Below are 14,460 nucleotides of genomic sequence, written 5' to 3' on the forward strand. Positions count from 1 at the left end.
AGTCTGGCTCTCCACCAGGAACATCCCGTTAAAGACTGAATCACGTAAGATGTCCCCCAGGTTCATCGGTCCGTTCCCCATACTCAAGGTCATTAACCCACAAGCCGTAACTCTCAAGCTCCCTGAGTCTCCTCTAGCCCTCCCCCCCTCCTCCCCCCCAACTCATTGACGGGGATCCAGTCTTCTCTGTCCGCCGCCTGGTGGACATCAGACGTCGTGGCAGGGGTTTCCAGTACCTCGTCGACTGGGAGGGTTACGGGCCGGAGGAACGCTCCAGGGTACCCCGGTCTTTCATCCTTGACCAATCCCTCATCGACGACTTTCATCGGACACACCCAGATCGTCCTGCTAGGCCGCCGAGAGGCGACCTTTGGGGGGGGGGGGGGGGGTACTGTTAAGATCCTGGCTTCTTGTCTCTCCCTGTGTGTCTCCTCTCCCTTTTCCCTGTGCGTGTGTCTGTCTGTCTACCCCTGGATCCGTGGCTGGGCAGCCCCTCACCTGCTGCCAGCTCCTCCCACGGCGACTCACCTGCACTCAGAGTATTTAAGGCATGGACCTGCTCCTCTCCTTTGCCGGATTATTCCTCATACTCCATGTCGGTGTCCGGTCGTTTGGTTTGTAAGTACAAGTCTTTTTGTCTCCCTCTCTTGCTCAGAGAATCGTCATTTTTGTCCATTGTTTTCCAGCCACTAAGTGTGCTGTGTTTTTCTTTGTTTCAGTGTCTGCCACCCGCTTCCACGCGTGCCTCGTGTCATACCCGCTTCGTCGGTGCTCCTTCTGTTCATCCACTCTGTTTGAGTGCGTCTTTTGTTTGTTTATCGTCCGCTCGTTGAATGCGTTTTCTGTTTCCCTTTTTATTAATAAATTTGTCTTGATTTTACACAATCCCTGTTTCTGGTTCTGTATCTCTGGGTCCAAATACTATTCGGCTATTCAGCCTTAACAATACTCTTATATTGGAAAATGTTATTTGTACATAATTTTTCACCCCACACTACCATGGTATGGAACAATAGATACATCCTACACCGAAATAAATCACTATACTATCAGGATTGGAATGAGAGAAATATATGGTCTGTTGTTGACTTAATGGATATAGGTCATTAGCAATAAAAGGAATGCTAATCATGGATAAGAAATTCAATAATCATTTCATAAGAAGTTGCCTCACGGAAAATTTATTCCCTGGCAGACAAAACAGAATTGATATATTACATAAATTTGATCAAAAATCAACCAACAAATTACGAACAATGTTTCTAAAATTCCCAATACCTCCCAAAACAAAAGAAACCCACTTTAAAATTATGAATGACATCTACCCCTCAAAGGATCTACTCAGACGGCGATTTAATATAGAAGACAACCTGTGCACCTTTTGTGAAAATGATACCGAAACGACGGACCATATGTTTTTCTCATGTAACATAACACAAACATTCTGGGGTAATATTCACAAATGGATTAAACAAAAAATTACAGCATTTCCACCATGTATCTCTCTAGATAATGTTACTTTTGGAATGATACTACCAAATAAAAACGATGAACTCTGTTGCAATGTAATTTTATGTCTTGCCAAATTTTTCATCCATAAGAATAAAGTTATGAGATCATCCCCTAGATTTGTTGTTTTCATAAACGAATTTAAATTGTATTTAACATCTCTTAAAACAATAACTGGTTTGAAGGAACAAAAGTTATATGATAACTTAAAGAATTTTCCCACTGATATGACTGTTTAAACTTTGTTTTTTTAATATAAAAGAAAACCCCTGTAAAGTTTTGCATTGCATAATTTATTTAAATTATTTAAGTTATTTTATGTCCCTGTTGTTGTTCTTCCCTGTTTTATTTTATTACCTTGATTTCAAATATTGAATTTTGTATTGAACTGTTTTTACGATGTTTGGAATTGTAATTTTGCCAACTATAAATAAAGAATTAAAAAAAAAAAAATAGTGGACGAGTTCACACGACGCGTACGGTGTGCGTGCACCGTCACTGCTGTCGTCACTGAGGTCAGATTGACCGAGCGAAGATGGCGACGGCCTACGAGAGATACAATTTGTAAGTAAATGGACTATAGTCAATCGTGTTTTTAATCCCCCTTCTCCTTTCCTAGTCTGATAAATGGTAAACAAGAGGTCAAGATCGTGACTGAGGTAAAACAGGAGCTGGAGTTCAAAAGCAGCGTTCAGTTTGATGACATAGCGGCTTAGGTTCGCTGACAGGCTTGGGAACGTTGCAGCAGAAACCAGTCAAGTTTCACTCCACTCTCATTCATAATGAAGAATATATCTTAGTTAGTACCATTACGTAGACTTGGCAGGAAGTGTCTAATGTTGCGGGTGTCAAATCTTTAATGTCTTTAATCGCCAAAACGGCTTGACGAGGGGTTTTATGGTTAGATGCGAACAAGGATGTAGAAAGTTAGTACGCTGAACCTAGCTTGAAGCAAATGGCTGTTCATGGGTTTGTCGGCAATTTACCTCATGTACTTGTCAGTTCCATTCAGGGGTGGCAATGTGATAGTTGCTTTAGGACACACGTTTCGTTGAAACGCAAGTCGTTTAGGTTCGACTAATGTTGTTTGTGAACCAAACACTGAATTTTGGTAAAATGTAACAGTAACACAGTAACAAGTCATGAAAGTCGCCACAACTCTCGGTACTTTTCCAGACACACCCTGTTCACCCCACTGAAAGTGCGAGCTACGCAGTCTTACCGGTCTGTCCTCTGATCTGTTCTGTGTCACTGGACCGATCAGTGTGTTGTTAGTGTTACCTTGATAGTTTCAGTCGTTGAAGATGGAGAGTGTCCCTCAGCCACTGCACGTTTTAGACTGAGAATTTAAAGGATTATACAACTGTTTTGCATGTTACTCGTCACAGTGACATAAAATGACACAATGTGAGATTTAAGGCCCATCTCTAAGCCCCAATATGGTTTTAATAATGGGGTTTTATATTTCTCCATTTGATATATCTTAGCCTTGTGGAGAAGGCATTGAAACCACATTTAGTCCGTTATAGAATTTAGAAAAGTAGAATTTAATAGTTGAATTAATATAAAATGTGAAGAAAAACTGTGGACTCATGACCTCAGTGTTTATCTTAATCATGTCTACACCTCTGCTTTAAAGCAGGGGTGGGGAACATTTTTCCTATCAAGGGCCAATTAAAAATTTAGAACATTCTTCAAGGGCCATTCTTCGCAGTGCTCCCAGAAATTATCATCAGGGTGGGGTTGGGGTCATTGGTGATTGAGCCTAAGAAGCTTATTATTCATACGCGATGGAGGGGAGGAAGTGCTCACTTAGGGGGCCAGCTATTCTATCAGGGTGGACTTGGCCCCTCTGACCCCCTTCTTGGCAGATTCACTTGCCATACCAAATTATTGAACACATTAATTACACTAACTTCAGAGATGAATGGAACTCCTTCTCTTTGGCGAGGTGTCTGATGTTAGATGATAGTGATGATGGTAATTGCAGCTGGTTTTCCTAGTTCAGGTCAGTCAGTCTTGAGAAGAACCAAGTCCGTGGTCGGTGTTTGTTGTTGTGTTCCCTCTTTCGTTGCACTTATGACAGCTTTAAATTCACTTCAGATGATTTCACATTTGAAAGCAGAGAGCTGGGAAGCTTGGAGGAGTTTGAGGTTCAGCTCTGAGATGTACTTGGTAATGTCCACCATGAAGGCCAATTCGCACAGACACTTGCTACCACTGAGTTCCACAACAGGTTTTTCTTCATCTCTGTGAATTTTTCCTGACAAACAGACACTTTGGAACAATTTTTCTTTGTCCAGTGCTAGCAGCTCTTTTTTGTATTTATGAATTGCCTCAGCTCTGAAGCATAATCTTTTGAGCCATTCAAATTACTCCTGCACTCACGTATTTGACAATTAGATAAATTTGTTAGCATTCCAGGCAGTCTTTGTCTTCTACTCCTTTTGCTATGGTGTGTTCAGCATTTTCAGAAGTTTTGAAACTTCATTCATTCCAGTAAGTATCATGTCTACTTTGTTATTTTCAGTCCTATGTTATTATTACATCAGGGGTATTTAATCAGTTCACAATACGACAACAATAAAGTCATGATGTTCACTGTAATGGACCCACCTCAAGCAAGTTTCCAATCTTTCTCAGTTGTTTTTTTGTGCTATACTTAAACAATAAAAAACAGTGGTTTCTTGAAATGTAGGCAGAACCGATCCAAAAATCTTCAGTATGCTTTGGATCATGGTCAACACAGCTGCATTGTCAATTAATACATGGTTTATACTGAACTGGCTTAACCATGCACACAGTCAGGTGGTCCTTAAACAGTCCGCTTCTCAGTTTACTTTGTCTTGGTGTACCACAGACACATTTAGCGTGATGTAGATTATGGACAGCCAACAATAGAGTGTTTGTGTGGTTGTGTCACTACAGCCGCTAAGTTTTTCAATATGTCATTCTGAGCTCCAAACTTAACAGGAGGTCACATTTTTCTTCTGCTGGGATTTAAAGCTGTGTGTTACTCAAGCTGTTGCTAAGATTTCTGGTCAGTTTAAGATACTGAATCAACAGGCTCTATAGAACAGCTGCTGGCATAGCAGGCTTAAGTTTAATAATCAATATTTCCTCTCAGTTGACTTTGTGTTTGTTTTTTCTCATTCCAGCATTTTTTTTCTGCTTTTACTTTTCAGATTTAAAAAAAACAAACAAACAAAAAAACTTTTATTCAGCAGTTTGACAATAGAGAAACAGCAAAGGTGGACAAAAAGTAAGAGGATAACATGAAAGAAGGTCCCCCAGTGGAATTATACAGGGGCTGTTGTGATTACTGTACATAGTATGCACCTCTGCCACATTTCATCACTTTCTTTTTCTTTGTTTGTGTTTAATTGTGATTCATAAGCTGAGATGATTGTTGGTTTGGCATAATAAGTATTTGTTCCATGCAAGCAAAAGAGACTTCACAATCACACACCCTGCTTCCAGGTAGGGCTTCTCAATTATGGCAAAAATCACAATCCTGTTTATTTGTGCAATATTGAGATCACAATTATTTGATGAGATTACATGTTGATACTTTGGTCCAGTGAAAATACAAGTTAGATGTGAAAATATTTTGACTCCTCACGCTGTTTCCCCCACCGTTTCTGTGATGTCTGCCCTCCCTACGCTCCTCTCCTGATATTTTCACATCTAACTCTGTGACTTGAGGGTTGATTTTGACCAAACCAGAGTTGTTGGAAACTGTTGGAACAGTGGAAAATTGAACCAAGAAGGTTTTGGTGAGTTTCATTTAATTTCTTTCAAGTTTGAATGAAATGTGTTTTACAATGATAAAATTATTGTTTCTATAAATGGCATCTGGTGGCTTTAGCGGGAGTGATTTCAATTTCAATTCAGTTCAATTCACTTCACTTCACTTCACTTCACTTCAATTCAATTCAATTCAATTCAATTCAATTCAATTCAATTCAATTCAATTTTATTTGTATAGCGCCAAATCACAACAAAATTTTTCTCAGGACACTTTCCATATAGAGCTGGTACAGGCCAAGCTCTTTTATCTACAGAGACCCAACAATTCCCTCATGAGCAAGCACTTGGCGACAGTGGCGAGGAAAAACTTCCTTTTAACAGGCAGAAACCTCAGGCAGAACCAGACTCTGGTTGGGCAGCCATCTGCCTCAACCAGTTAGGTCAGAGAGGGAGAGCAAGAGAGAGAGAGTGAGACAGACAGAGAGAGACAGACAGAAATTGCAGTGGATTTCAGGCAGGGCCAAGGCAGGAGATGTAGCTGTAATCCACAATCCAGATTCAGCCACTGTGAACCTGCGAGACGACAAAGCACAGAGACTCCGGGGAAGGAGCTAAGTTAGTAACACGCCGTGATAGGACATGAAAGCGTGCAGATGGAGAGAGAGAGAAAGACAGAGGAGCTTGGTGTATCTTTGGAGGTCCCCCGACAGTCTAATCCTATAGCAGCATAACTAGGGGCTGGTCCAGGACAAGCCTGAGCCAGCCCTAACTATAAGTTTTATCAAAAAGGAAAGTTTTAAGCCTACTCTTAAATGTAGAGACAGTGTCTGCCTCCCGGACAAAGACTGGAAGATGGTTCCAGAGGAGAGGAGCTTGATAGCTAAATGCTCTGACTCCTGTTCTGCTTTTGGAGACTTTAGGAACCATAAGTAGACCTGCATTCTGGGAATGCAGTGTTCGAGTGGGGTAATAAGGTTCTATGAGCTCTTTAAGATAAGAAGGTGCCTGACCAGTTATGGCTTTGTAAGTAAGGAGGAGCATTTGAAATTCTATTCTAAACATTACAGGGAGCCAGTGCAGAGTGGCTAGTATTGGAGATATATGATCTCTCTTGCTGTTTTTTGTCAGAACATGTGCTGCAGCGTTCTGGAGCAACTGGAGAATATTCAGCAACAAATTTGGGCAGCCTGATAGTAAGGAATTGCAATAATCCAGCCTAGAAGTTACGAATGCATGGACTAGTTTTTCTGCATCATTTTGAGACAAAATGTGCCTGATTTTTGCAATATTACGTAGGTGAAAAAGGCAGTCCTTAACATTTGTTTTACATGGGAGTGAAAGGACATGTCCTGGTCAAAGATAACTCCCAGATTCTTTACAGTGGTGCTGGAGGCCAGCACAATGCCATCCATAGCTGCTATGTCATCAAAAAGTGACTTTCTAAGATGTTTAGGGCCTACTACTATAACTTCAGTTTTGTCCGAGTTTAGCATTAGAAAATTGCAGGTCATCCAGGTCTTTATGTCATGAAGACATGCTTGTAGTCTAGTTAACTGACTGGTTTCTTCTGGCTTAATTGATAAATATAGCTGGGTATCATCTGCATAGCAATGAAAATTTATTGAGTGCTTCCTGATAATCTTACCTAAAGGAAGCATATGTAAGATGAATAGAATTGGCCCAAGCACAGAACCCTGCGGAACTCCATAGCTGACTTTAGCGAGCACAGAGGAGTCGTGTACAAATTGAGAGCGATCTGACAAGTAGGATTTAAACCAGCTTAGCGCAGTTCCCTTAATGCCAAAGAAGTGTTCCAGTCTCTGCAGTAGGATGCCATGGTCAGTGGTGTCAAATGCAGTACTAAGATCCAATAAGACTAGTACGGAGACAGATCCTTTATCAGATGCAATTAGAAGGTCATTTGTAACTTGAACCAGTGCTGTCTCTGCTATGATGCACTCTAAATCCTGACTGGAAATCCTCAAATAAACTACTGTTGTGTAGAAAGTCGCACAGCTGATAAGCAACTACTTTCTCAAGAGTTTTTGAGAGAAAGGGAAGGTTGGATATCGGTCTATAGTTGGCTAAAACCCCTGGATCAAGAGTAGGCTTTTTAAGTAGCAGTTTTATCACAGTTACTTTAAAGGACTGTGGTACATAGCCTGTTGATAAAGACAGATTGATCATGTCTAAAACTGAAGAGTCAATTAAACGTAATACGTCTTTAAACAGCTTAGTCGGGGTGGGATGTAAAATACAGGTTGATGATTTTGATGATGAAATAATTGAAACTAGTTGGTGAAGGTCGACAGGTGTAAAACAGTCTAAAACTGCGACAGGCTGAGTAACAGTTTCTACGGTTTCTGTGTTTGAAGACAAAACAGTACCTGTTGACGGCAGGAGCTGATGAATTCTGTCTCTAATAGTTAGAAATTTAACATTAAAGAAGCTCATGAAGTCATTACTGTTCAGAGCTAAAGGAATACATGGTTCAACAGAATTATGGCTCTGTGTCAGCCTGGCTACAGTGCTGAAGAGAAACCTGGGATTGTTCTTATTTTCCTCTATTAGCTACTGTTTTTGGTTAAACAAAAATCTTACTCCCTAGCAAACTATGTACAACTGTGTACAGATCCTTTCCATAATGTTGTCAGACACCATCTGAGCATGTCAGTGGCAAAAACAAGCACTTTTAGATGTTGTACATTGAAGGTGTACACAAATGCCCATATCGTGGCTGAAAGCTGCAGTGTAATGCAATGATGTACACAAATGCCCATATCGTGGCTGAAAGCTGCAATGCTCTTTTTCAATACTGGATCAGTTTCAACAATTGCCGTCTGCATTAGTCACTTGAATTATGAAATGAAAAACAAAGTGAAAATGGTGTCCATAAATACATTTTTTTCACATTTGTCCCACCCCCTAATGGCTCATAAGCTTGAACCTAGGATCTGAAGGTGTACACCAAGATTGGTTACAATTGCTTTGGCCAATTTTGATTGATGACCATTTATCTAAAATTGAACTTAAAGAAACAAAAACTGTGGATCAGCAACATCTGTAGCTGACCCAGACTTAGTTTCAGGATGATTGGCCCAATCGTTTCTGTTGAGTTGTCGAACATATAGTTTGGAGGTGAAATTGCAAAAATGTGCCATTTTTACAGCAGAAGACCATGTAAGCAATGATGCATATGAAATGAGAGATTCAAATTATGAAAGAATTTTGACTTGAGCCAAGGCATTTTCAAGATAATTCCAAAAAAGTAAACTTGATTTTTACTCCGTCACCACTGCTACGAAGCAAGTTCAACATAGCCAAGCTTTCTTTGCATGAGGTGGCTTGACAAAACCTAAAACCCCAATTAGACATAGCAGGTATCACAACGGTAGTAATTAACTCTCGTTGTTAACTAAGGTTTTCTTCATCAGACTCTGCGCATTCCCACTTTTGTTGTGGCATTTGACTCTACACAAAATGGACCAGTCGAATGCCTCCTACTTCAGAAGTAAAGATTGTATCATCAAAGGTAAAAAAAATCTGTTAAGAAAATGTTAAAATTACAAAGATATTAAATGTCATTTAACAAAATACTTTCAAAAGAAAGAAAACAAATGCTGAAACCAATAATACAAATCCACAGTTGTTTCCAAAAAACGTTCCCAATATTCTTAGATATAAATATATTATTTCCTGATTGGATGTTAATGCTGACCACTGACTCATCTGCTGAAATAAAATACATAAACATACAACATTAATTTAGAAAAGTTACATTTTTAATTAGAATTAATAATTTAATCTGATGTGACATTACACATAACTGAAATTATGTGAAAACAAAATAATATTTTCGGTAAAATATTGCTCTTGCCAACGCCATCAGCCTTCATTTACAGAAACAGTGGTTTTGTCATTGTAAAACATAATATGTTTGGTAATTTTATATCCAACCCATCCAGGATTACCGTGGCAATGATGGTACTGGATCACCATAAGCAAATTATCCATTGTCAACATGGAAGTGATGGTCCTGATTCAACATAAACAAATTATCCAGGGTCAACATGGCAACACTAAGACTACGATGATGTTAAAAAATGGGCAATAAAAAGGGGATGCTACTATGCTCCTGTTCATTTTAATAATGAATTATGCGGAACAAAACAAAATTAGGTCTCTTATGTCATCTTTACCATTTAAATTTAATGAACAATACTCTAGCTTATTGCCAAGCTTAGCTTTTAGCATAACCTATCAAGTTAGCAAGTTAACTCTCTAATAATAATAATAATGATTAATAATAATAATGATAACATTGGCAAATACAAGAGTTTTCAAGAGTGATGCTGCTTGGACCTCTAAAAACAAACTGGTGCCGCTAGGAAAAAATTCTTGGACATGATGATAAACTTCTAGGTGCTTATAGTTGCACCAAAAATGTTAAGAGGGGTGAAATCACCTCTACTCTACTGCATCACATGATAAATTAAGCATTAGCATACACTTTTACAGTATTGATTTCATCAGTACATGTCACACTCATGCCTGGACTTTCTAATGCTGTTAAGGTACTGCCAGTACCTTAACCACTACAGATTTTTCAAATTAAAGGACTACTAGGAAAGCGAGAGATTATGATGTCAAGCTGCTTTTGAGGATTTTTTTGTGAAACATCTGTGCAGGAAGTATTGAGTGTCATTGCATCTTAAAAGTGATGAAAAAACATCAAAGTGGAGGCGCTGGCAAGTAATGAATTAAGACAGTATTTCTTTTAAAAGGACAAAGTGTTTTCAGCAGAGTGGTGACCTTGGCATGACTCTGTTGAATGAATAAGTGCGGTGGAAAAGTACATTATAGTGAATTTAAGGTAAGCTTTTAAGTGGTGAAACTTTGTATTGCAAAGCAGTGATGAATGCTCCTTGCGTCATTTGACCTCTTGCTGTCTTTGCTGCTGCCACACTAGCAGTTGACCTTTGTTTTGAAGGAGAACATTAGCACCCCAAGGCCTTATCTGTAACACTTTGGGATGTTTGATGAACCTGACTAAACTTTTCCAAGTTGTAACTTTAACCCTGGATGAAAAACTCAGCTAACTTACCATCTCCCTTGTTCTTGCCCAGGCACACAACCCCAGAGAAGTTCTTCATTGAGGCCTGTGATGAGGGGGCTGATGCTGTGCTGGCAATCGACAGGGTCTCAAATGAGATGACCCTCACAGGTAGAAAGTCTTTCAAAGTTTAACAGCTGTACATGACGGACACTACAAAAATAAAATAGTTTAAGATACGTTTCAGACCCTCATAGATGCAGCTAGCCATCTATTGCCACATGAGTGGTACTAAATGTTCTATAACTAGTAGAGGAACTAAGGCCCTAAAAGCACCAGAGTTAGAACCAAGGACAACAATGTTTTTTCATAACGTTATTAATATGTTTTTAAATAGATGGGTGTCTGGAATATTTTACTTCAAATTTAGTCTATTTGGTTGATCTTTGGATCCTTCCAAAAACCAAAAATAGTGAAAACTGAAAATTTTGGTTTCTGAAAAGGTACATCTTCTGCCTTATCAAATGTATCTCCGGAAATAATTAGCAGAATGTCACCAAATTTTGACTGCGTTGTTGTTGTTGTTGTTGTTGTTTTTGTTTTTTGTGATGGCTGTGGTACCAAACAGCAGTAGCTCTTAGTACATGCTGCCTAAAATAATCTTCAGTTGGGGGCAGTTGAGAGGCAGGCATGTCTGAGGTGGATGCCAGTACATTACTCAACTCACTCAGACTGGTATAAAAGTGAAAGTCAGCTTTATTGTCAATTACACTGTCTGTACAAGACATATAAAGGGATACTGATAGCCTTTGTTCTTGTTCTTCTGGCCATACAAAATGTGTCTGATGCCCACAGACAATAACTCCTCAAAATTTGTTCTTCGGCTGAAGTGACTGTTGAAGCAGGTGTTTTTCCTATTTTGAAAAAAAGCTACGTGTCGTATCCCAGCTTGTAAGTGCATGACAAGCTGGAAGACACTGTCGCAAAGCTTTCCCCAGCTTTTTGCAGATTGTATTGATTGGCACAACCTTCTCTTTCCCAGGACAGCCTTTGTGCTTTATGACTGAAACTGAGCCAAATTTGCTGCTACTCGCATAATACAAGGGCAACACAAGGATGTAAGTGTCATCCACGCTTGAAGTGGATTTGGTGACATTCTGAGAATTGTTTACAGAGATACATGTGATAAGGCAGATGCTGTTATACATGTGATAAGGCAGATGCTGTTCCTTTTGCAGAAGTCTAAATTTTCACAATTTTCAGTTTTGTGGAGTATCCACACATCGACCAAATAGACTTATGTTGCTGTCAAATTTTTTTATATAACCACCCATTTCAAAAACTAGACATATGAAATGTCTGAAAAAATATTGTTGTGCTTTGTTCTGTTTTGGCAGAGGTATCTCAAAAACTAAAGCCTTTTTGGTCGATTTGTTCCCCAACTAGATAGTTTAACATAATTTGAAGAATGGTTTTTTTTCCTGCATGTCCACAGGCTTTTAACATACAGTAAATATTTGATTAAATGGGACAGAGTGGGCTGCACGGTGGTGCAGCAGGTAGTGCGCGTGCCTCACAGCAAGAAGGTCGCAGGTTCGATTCCCGGGTCGGGCCTTTCTGTGTGAAGTTTGCATGTTCTTCCCGTGCATGCGTGGGTTCTCTCCGGGCACTCCGGCTTCCTCCCACAGACCAAAAACATGCTCATTAGGTTGATTGGTGACTCTAAGGGTGAATCCCATTTCTCTTTTCTACCCCTACCCCTTAACCCTACCCCTTGTCCCTTGCCCCTTGAAACGGAGTGCCAAGGGGTAGGGCCGAAAGTCAACCCCTCCGAATTGGGACACTCCTTCGACAATCGCGTACGTCATCAGTAGTCGCCGATGCCTCTTACGTAGGCAGATGTGACAAGCGTTTGCCGGAGATCTCGGGCAATCATGCCGTCTGCCGCTGTGGTAATCTCTGTTGCGTGGGCTATTGGGACACATGGATAACTGTGATCTCATGATCTCTGATCTCATATAAACCAGTGATATTAACGTTACTTGGGTTACAACATCCATATAACATGTTAGCACGGATTGTCGCAATTCGTACACAACTTCAATGGAGTTACAGGCTAATGCTACCGTCACATTCGATTTGTGTATGACATTCCTGCATGTTGTATCCCATAACGCTATCAATGTAACCGAATACCAGCAGCGAGGTTGCCCGAAGTTATTATTGATAACGTCACCACTGTAGATTATCATCAGGGCTGCCCACAGAGCACCGCTAGTGGCATTCAGGCTGGCAACGGTAACCACGTAACTGAAGCCTCGACTACTATCGATTTTTTTCGGGGGATTTTTTACGAGGAAAATGACCACTACACATTGAAACAATGTTAAAATAGACAATAAAGTGGTTTTCGTACATTTTAAAACTTTATTCATGGAGAAAATACTTAATAATGGAGTGTGAGTGTGTGTGTGTATGTGCCCTGCGATCGGCTGGCGACCGGTCCAGGGTGTACCCCGCCTCTCGCCCGTTGACAGCCGAGATAGGCTCCGGCCCCCCCCGTGACCCCGAAAGGGATAAGCACAGGCATAGAAAATGGATGGATGGATGGGACAGAGTGGAGTGTCAGTGCTCCAGTGATATAAGAAACATATTGATGGGACATGCTGAGCCCCAGTAATGTCAATTCCTGTACTGTAAAACTAAACAAAGCTAATGCTTGTAGATTGATCATCAACGGAACTGGACTCTGCAAAAAAAATGTGACATGTCAGTGTCCACACATATATACATTAGGACTACTGTCCAATCAAAGCTTTCGCCAGTGCTTTTCGGATACGTCCACATACCTTATCCTGTCTTTGTAACACGATGATTGCTGCTGGTAATTCTTCAGTAGTTATTTGTTTAATGCCGGGATCAGACTACACGATATTTTTTGTCTTTGATGATTATCACTGTGTCAGATCTAACAATCACAGTGCCATAAACTGTTGCCATGTCTTGGTCGGGTGACTAGCAGGACTACACAAATGACAAAGACTAATTACAGCATGCCTCATTTCACGATCTGAACTCGTGCATGACGAGTTCAGATGTCATTGGGGAGGCGGCTTAAGCAGCTGTCAGACGCGTTGTGTGATGCTGGCCGTCTTTTCTACCGAAAAAAAAAAAGAAAAAGACAAAAACAATTGCGACAGGTACAAGTGCAGGCTTAGTTGTGTTGGCTGCATCTAACAGACTACTTTAACATTTGATATGGAATAGGTTGTTTGCAGTCAATCTTTTGTTGTGGCGTGCAGATGGTGGGCCAGAGGGGATTTTCTAGATAGGAAGCGCATAACACACAGTCAATGCCTTTGATTTGCGTAGTTTATGGTTGTTCAGATCGATCAAACCAAGAAAGACAAGGAGCTTTTACTGAGTACCAAATGAAGAATAAGAATAAGAAATTAACTGAAAAACACCAGACAAAAATGCCTTGTCTGTCTACGGTCAGGTGGAGCCGAGTCAGCTAATAGTGGAAATGTTGTAACATTAGCTATTGTTTTATATCTGTGCTGATAGATTTAAGTAGTAAAGTAATAGCTACAAGCAACACAACTAACACTTGTTAAATCAATTCAATTCAATTTTATTTGTATAGCGCCAAATCACAACAGAAGTTGTCTCAGGACACTTTCCATATAGAGCTGGTACAGACCAAGCTCTTTTATCTACAGAGAACCAACAATTCCCCCATGAGCAAGCACTAAATCAGTATTAACATAGTATCCAACATATGTTCTGATTTTCTGTTTGTACCTTTCTCTCATAATTTCATCTAAACTTGCCCAGTAAGAACTTTCCTTCATCTCATCCATTGCAGTTTTCACTTCCAGCCCTTTGTCTGAATTTAACACATGACTGCAAACACCCTATTAGTAATGATAAGCATATTCCTGCAATTAGGATCAGGGATAATGTTTTGACAGTATCGCCAGCTACTTGCTGGGCTGATGAAGCGCCTCTGCTATTTCTCGCTGAAAAGACTCCCTGGATTATGTGCTCTCAGTTCATTTTCTTTCCAAATATGTTGAATCTGCCAGAGTGAAACCAAAGGATTCCTGCCACCTGACCACGCCCACCTTACCTGCTGGGTAAGGGGT

The 14,460-nt window shown here is 40.2% G+C and overlaps 1 protein-coding gene across 1 annotated transcript in view; it reads left to right on the plus strand.

Annotated features, from left to right (window-relative positions):
- Positions 1-1,982: 1,982 nt before the first annotated feature.
- The window catches only part of sacm1la (SAC1 like phosphatidylinositide phosphatase a), a 57,930-nt gene continuing 45,452 nt past the window's right edge, over positions 1,983-14,460 (plus strand). The window contains exons 1-2 of the mRNA XM_070984006.1: positions 1,983-2,073; positions 10,386-10,483. Of these exons, the coding sequence (XP_070840107.1) occupies positions 2,045-2,073; positions 10,386-10,483 (127 nt within the window). The 5' untranslated portion in view covers positions 1,983-2,044. The remainder of the gene's footprint in view (positions 2,074-10,385; positions 10,484-14,460) is intronic.

This window comes from Chaetodon trifascialis, chromosome 17 (assembly GCF_039877785.1).
Source record: "Chaetodon trifascialis isolate fChaTrf1 chromosome 17, fChaTrf1.hap1, whole genome shotgun sequence".
NCBI classification, from domain to species: Eukaryota; Metazoa; Chordata; class Actinopteri; order Chaetodontiformes; family Chaetodontidae; genus Chaetodon; species Chaetodon trifascialis.